General features: G+C 43.5%; 1 protein-coding gene across 1 annotated transcript; it reads left to right on the plus strand.

Annotated features, from left to right (window-relative positions):
- The first annotated feature begins 542 nt into the window (after positions 1 to 542).
- Positions 543 to 4,176, plus strand: LOC149393718 (beta-amylase 1, chloroplastic-like). The gene is made up of 4 exons (XM_089618128.1): positions 543 to 1,030; positions 1,641 to 1,851; positions 1,945 to 2,055; positions 3,140 to 4,176. Exons 1-4 carry the CDS (start codon positions 543 to 545, stop codon positions 3,944 to 3,946), a joined length of 1,617 nt encoding a protein of 538 aa, XP_089474254.1. The 3' UTR covers positions 3,947 to 4,176.
- The last annotated feature ends 2,219 nt before the right edge of the window (positions 4,177 to 6,395 follow it).

Below are 6,395 nucleotides of genomic sequence, written 5' to 3' on the forward strand. Positions count from 1 at the left end.
TATCATTTTCCAAGATATTTAAAATTTAAGGACGTCTCACATGCAACAAGAATTTGAAATAAAACCCGTCCATTTTATTCAAATTCACAAGTCGAGCGCTTACAAAAGCTTATACATTACAATCCATACCCCCTTAGAAGAGTTTCGTCCTCGAAACTTAAAACAGAGTAGGGTACTTCTTTTGCATCTCACTCTTAAGTTCCCAAGTAGCTTCTTCCGCGGAGTGACTCTTCCAAAGTACCTTGACCAGAGGTATAGTCTTATTCCTTAAGACTTTCTCCTTGCGATCTAGGATTGCGACGGCTGATTCTTCATATCTGATGTCAGGAGAAATCTCAACCTCTTGATCTTGCAGTACATGCGAAGGGTCAGACACGTACTTCCATAGCATGGACACGTGAAACACATCATGAAGGTTGGACATAGACGGCAGTAACGCCAAGCGATAAGCGGTCTCGCCTACATGCTCAAGGATATCAAAAGGTCTCATAACTCATTGCATTGGTGAGATCTTCAGAAAAACTTTTTCTCCTTCAAACTCTATGGCTGCGCAGTCAGCCTCCTCCGCCGCATGGAGATCCACTCCGACGAGTCCGCGAGTCCGATCGCGGCCTCTCAGCCCGTGCCGCTCTCCTCCGCCGCTTCGCGCGGTCCGCGCCGACCTAACTGCGGCGTGCGAGGCCTTCGATTCGATCGAGCACTCTTCCGCCGCCGCATCGGCTCCGGCGAGCTCCGATTCGGTCTCCGGAGGAGTTCCGGTGTTCGTGATGATGCCGTTGGACACCGTGACGGCGAGGCACGGGCTGAATCGTCGGAAGGCGATTTCTGCGAGTCTGAAGGCGCTGAAGAGCGCGGGTGTAGAGGGAATTATGGTGGACGTGTGGTGGGGACTTGTGGAGCGTGATCGGCCGGGATCGTACGATTGGGGAGGCTACGATGAGCTCATGGAGATGGCGACCAAGATCGGCCTCAAGGTCCAGGCTGTCATGTCCTTTCACCAATGCGGTGGTAACGTTGGAGATTCCTGCCAGTAAGTTCAATTTTCCTTTTTTTTTTTTTTTTTTTTAAGTTAATTAATTTCATATATGTGAATCTATATTTGCCTTTGTTATTGTAGCTCGTACTTTTTATTTTTTTTAACTCAGCACGTAATTAGTTTTCGTAAAGGATAATAGGATAAAGAAATTTTAATTATATGGATAAACTAATGGATTTATTGCCGTGTTTACAATGGTTGGCTTAAAAAAAAAATATCTCTATATAGTGGGAAACGATAGTTTTTATTGACCAGATATTACATAAAAAAAAAAATTAAATAAAAAATTGATCAGGCATTGTCGACCGCTTAAATCATGTTTTGTTTATTTTGCTCAAGTTTAAACTTCCACCATATTTTTTAATGGGAAAAAGAGAAAAAAATTTATACGTTACGAAAATCAAATATGTTTCTTTTCCAAGAACGTACAAAATCACGTGACTCAAAAAGTCGAAATAAACAAACAGCAAAGTCCACCGACCATATTATTTTTTCCCAACACACGCGCCAAATTCCTGGCGCGTACACAACACGCAACTTGTGGATTCTTATTTAATCATTATATTCGTGTGGGAATCGTAACGTGTGGATTACGTAACCTCAGCATTCCGTTGCCGAAATGGGTGGTGGAAGAGATGGAGAAAGACCCGGACCTAGCTTACACCGATCAGTGGGGTCGCCGGAACTTCGAGTACGTCTCCCTCGGCTGCGATACTCTCCCAGTCCTCAACGGTCGGACCCCAGTTCAGTGCTACGCCGATTTCATGCGTGCCTTCCGCCACAAGTTTAGTCACCTCCTCGGAAACACCATCGTCGTAAGTCCCTCAAATATTAGAGCTATGTTTTGTTTTTTTGTGATTCGTGTTTTTGTGAGATTGATAATATTGAGTGTGAGTGACTTTGTTTAGGAGATACAAGTGGGTATGGGTCCAGCTGGGGAGCTTCGTTACCCGTCTTACCCGGAGCAGGACGGGACTTGGCGTTTCCCTGGTATTGGAGCTTTCCAGTGCTTTGACAAGGTGTGTTTTTCTCTTTTCACCTCCTTTCTTTAGTTGTCGAATGTTATTGTTAGCATTGCTTGTAGATTTATGGATAGTTACAGTGGCTTAGTTGTTACTGATCTAATCTGAGTAAATTCTAGACCAAATGTTGTAAGATTGTAGCGTTTTTGTACTACTAGCGGATCGTTTCTTACAAAATTACAACTAGTCGGCTCCTTATAGTTTAGTTTAAAATAAAGAATCCTACTTTCTTTTTTCACCTCATCTTAACTGTGATTTGTTGACAGTTACAGAATTGGTCACACTCAACACCTGTTTTCTATTTTTCTTTTAATATAGATTTTGAAGCTTAGGCATTTGTGAACTAGTCAACCCTGCACAGTAGAATTACACAATAGTTGGGTTATTGTTTCATAGAGTTATTTGTTAGTTGTTTCCGTATCATCAGGGATCTAGATTCTAGTCGGCTCCTTATAGTTTATTGTAAAATAAAGAATCCCACTTTTCTTTTCCCTGCAACTCTACTGTGATTTATTGACAGTTTTAGAATTGCACTACAACAAACTGTACCATTATGTTTTTAAGCACGACTTCTCGTGCCTCATTTTGAGTTGTAAAAAATGGGTCACACCTGTTTAAAAAAAAAATAAAAAAAATCAATATAGATTTTTCCAAGGTATATAGCTTTTTGAGAAACTTAGGCATTTGTAAACTAAACCCTTCACAATAGAAGTACTCCAAGCCAACAGTGTGATTATGACCCTTATCAATTTGTTGGAATGGACACAAACCCAACGATCATTCTAGATCAGATTGGGTGAATCTGCGGCCCGTAGCTTAGCGAAGCTCGAACCTTGATACGACGAAGACGCCGCAAACGAGTGCGGAATTTCATTTGATGAGAGTCAGATTGAAACGCCACATGAAATTCCTTGACAAGTTCAAAATACTTTATTCAAAAAAAAAAAAAAAGTACTCTATAGTTGGTTTATTGTTTCATGGAGATAATTGTTAGTTTTTCTTCCTATTTCATTAGGGATCTAGACACTAAGCCGTGGTTAGAAAGAGAAAAATAACCCGTTTTTTGTTGACAAAACCGCAGTACATGCTGAGCGGGCTGAAAGCGGCGGCGGAGGCGGCGGGGAAGCCGGAGTGGGGCAGCACGGGCCCCACGGACGCGGGAAGCTACAAGAGCTGGCCGGAGGACACGACTTTCTTCAAGAAAGAGAACGGAGGTTGGAGCACCGAGTACGGCGAGTTCTTCCTCACCTGGTACTCCCAGTCCTTGCTCGATCACGGCGACCGGATCCTCCGCGCCGCCACCTCAGCCTTCTCCGACGCACCCGCGCCCGTCAAAATCTCCGTGAAAGTCGCCGGAATCCACTGGCACTACGGAACCCGGTCCCACGCCCCCGAGCTCACCGCGGGCTACTACAACACGCGGGCCCGCGACGGGTACCTCCCCGTGGCCCGCATGCTGGCCCGCAACTCCGGCGCCGTCCTCAACTTCACCTGCGTCGAGATGCGGGACGCCGAGATGTACCCGATCGAGGCCCTCTGCTCCCCCGAGAAGCTCGTCCGCCAGGTGGCGCTCGCGGCCAGGGCCGCGGGGGTCCCGCTCGCCGGAGAGAACGCGCTGCCCCGCTACGATGGCGCTGCGCACGATCAGATCCTCCAGGCCTCGACTCTCGGCGACGACGTCGACGAGATGTGCGCGTTCACGTACCTGAGGATGAACCCGGAGCTGTTCCAGCCCGACAACTGGCGGCGGTTTGTGGGGTTCGTGAAGAGGATGAGGGAAGGGAAAGGGACCGGAAAGTGCCGGGAAGAGGTGGAGAGAGAGGCCGAGCATTTTGTCCACGTCACTCAGCCCTTGGTTCAGGAAGCTGCCGTGGCTCTCACGCATTGATATAATATGTTTTTTTTTATTATTTTTTATGTATATCTATCTTCTGTGTGTTTTGAATCTTTTTTCTGGTGTTTCTACAGACAGACCACCCCTTTTGATTGTTCTCTCATCAGCAGCTAATATTTTTTTCATGCTGTGGGCTATAATTGAGAGAAGGGGGTTTATTTCATGTTCTATGATAAAGCTGAATACCATTATTTGAATATAATAAAAATGGAGATGTTTCATTAGTTTTTGGATAAATTACATAAATGCCCCTTGAACTTTTGACCATTTAACAACATGGTCCTTATTTTTATTTTTCTTATAGCGTCACCCTTGAACTTTGACAATCTTACAAACTTAGTCCTTCCGTCTATTTTTCTCAACAATCCATCTACTTTTGCCCATGTGATTTGCATGTGACTATTTAAACAGGGACAAAATTGTAAAATAACAAAAAATATTGATTTTTATAATTATTTAATATTATTAAAATTATTATTTATTATATAAAAAAGAATTAATTCCTTTTTTTACCACCTGGACTCGTATCCCGATTACATTTCACCCCCTGGACTCGGAAATGTTGCAGAACTAATCTCAGAACTTAGACACGTGTTACAATTTGCCACTTCCGTCAGTATTTGGACGTTAAATTTAACTTTTTGATGACGTGGCAATATTTTAAAGGGTATAATACTATTTTTTATTATTTTAAATACTTTAATATTTAAACAGATTAAATAATTAAATATTTTTTATTATCTCTCCTCTCTCTCTCTTTCTTTTCTTCTTCTATCTTCTTCTTCCTCTCCTGGTTCTCCCCACGCGCACACCTGCGAGAAAACAAGAAGAAAAAAAAGCCAGTTCGCAGAGTTGCTTCCTCGCGTGACCCAAATCACCGAGCCTCCCATCTTGCGCGCGCTCACCGGTTCGGGACAGGTAGTCCATTTTCTTGCACTTCTCGAGCTGGGCGTCGAGACTCTCGGAGGAGCTCTGGGGCTCGAAGAGCTGGGAAAACCCCTCTCTCTCTCTCTCTCTCTCTCTCTCTCTCTCTCTCTCTCTTACCATCACTATCCATCTTCAATCAAACCCCCGAAGGCGTCTCAAACACTCCAAACCCAAATCCAAATTAAACCATGGAACCCTAACCTCCATTCATGGCATTCCCAACCAAAATCCAATCCCAATCGCCGCCGTCAGCCTTTAAAACCCGATTTCATCGCCGTTGGGAGCTATAACCAGACGGAGACCGTGCTTGCGATGTCTCCGGTGGCCTCGTCGCTCCCGAGCAAGGCCGGAGAAATGATGGAGTTCTCCGAGGAGTCAGAATCTTCGCACCACCACCGCCGCACGAACTCCGGGAAGTTCGCCCAAAACCCATTCCCAATCGCCACGAGTAGCTCTTTTTTTTTCACAGCGGCCTAATATAAATAGGCCCGATTTCTGTTTCTTTTCCCCAGCCACGGCTCGATCGGAATCTTCCTCACCGTCGACGACTCGAAGTGGCCGCGTTCGAGCTCCTCGTCGAACGACAGCGAATCTCCGTCGATCGAAGAGACATTGCCGATCGTCAGAGGAGCGGAGCCGATCTCCGAGACTCGACTTGCATATCGGAAGCTATGGAGTACGAAGGTGTGTGTGAGGCGAGATTTCCGCCGAACGGTCGTTCGTCGTCGTTTCTGTCGTTTTCCGTGGGACTTGTGTCGTATTGAGCCTCTGCGGCGGCTACGCCTTCGATCGACCTGTTCGACGCTTCCAGCGAATACGAAGAGTTCGTTTCGCTGTCTTCTCCGAGGAGTCGGAATCTTCGCACCACCACCGCCGCACGAACTCCGGGAAGTTCGCCCAAAACCCATTCCCAATCGCCACGAGTAGCTCTTTTTTTTCCACAGCGGCCCAAAATAAAAATAAGAAGAAGAAGAAATGAGAGAGAGAGAGGGATAGAGCGAGAGAGATAGAAATATTAATATAATCTGATAATAATATTTAAATATTAAAAGTATTTAGAATATTGCCACGTCATCAAAAAGTTAAACTTAACGTCCAAATACTGACGGCAGTGGCAAGTTGTAACACGTGTCTAAGTTCTGAGATTAGTTCTGTAACATTTCCGAATCCAGGGGGTGAAATGTAATCGGGGTACGAGTCCAGGGGGTAAAAAAAGAATTAATTCTATAAAAAAATAAATAAAAATAAAATAATTATGTAAAATATGAATTTTTAATAAAAATGAATTGTAAAAATGAATTATTATTTATTATTAATTTTCTATTATCGTGAAAAAAAAAGTATAATGAAAATGTATAAAAAAAAGTATTAAAAAAAGACAACAAACAAAATGAAAAATGAAATTTTTTAATTTTAAATATAAAATAATTAAATAAAGGATATATAGGTAATTTTAAATATTCAAGTTGTAATATGTCGATAACACAAGTTAAAATAGACGGAATATAGAAAAAAT

Source organism: Urtica dioica, chromosome 6 (genome assembly GCF_054948205.1).
Source record: "Urtica dioica subsp. dioica isolate 48M chromosome 6, U.dioica_male_clone48M_v1_H2, whole genome shotgun sequence".
NCBI lineage: Eukaryota > Viridiplantae > Streptophyta > Magnoliopsida > Rosales > Urticaceae > Urtica > Urtica dioica.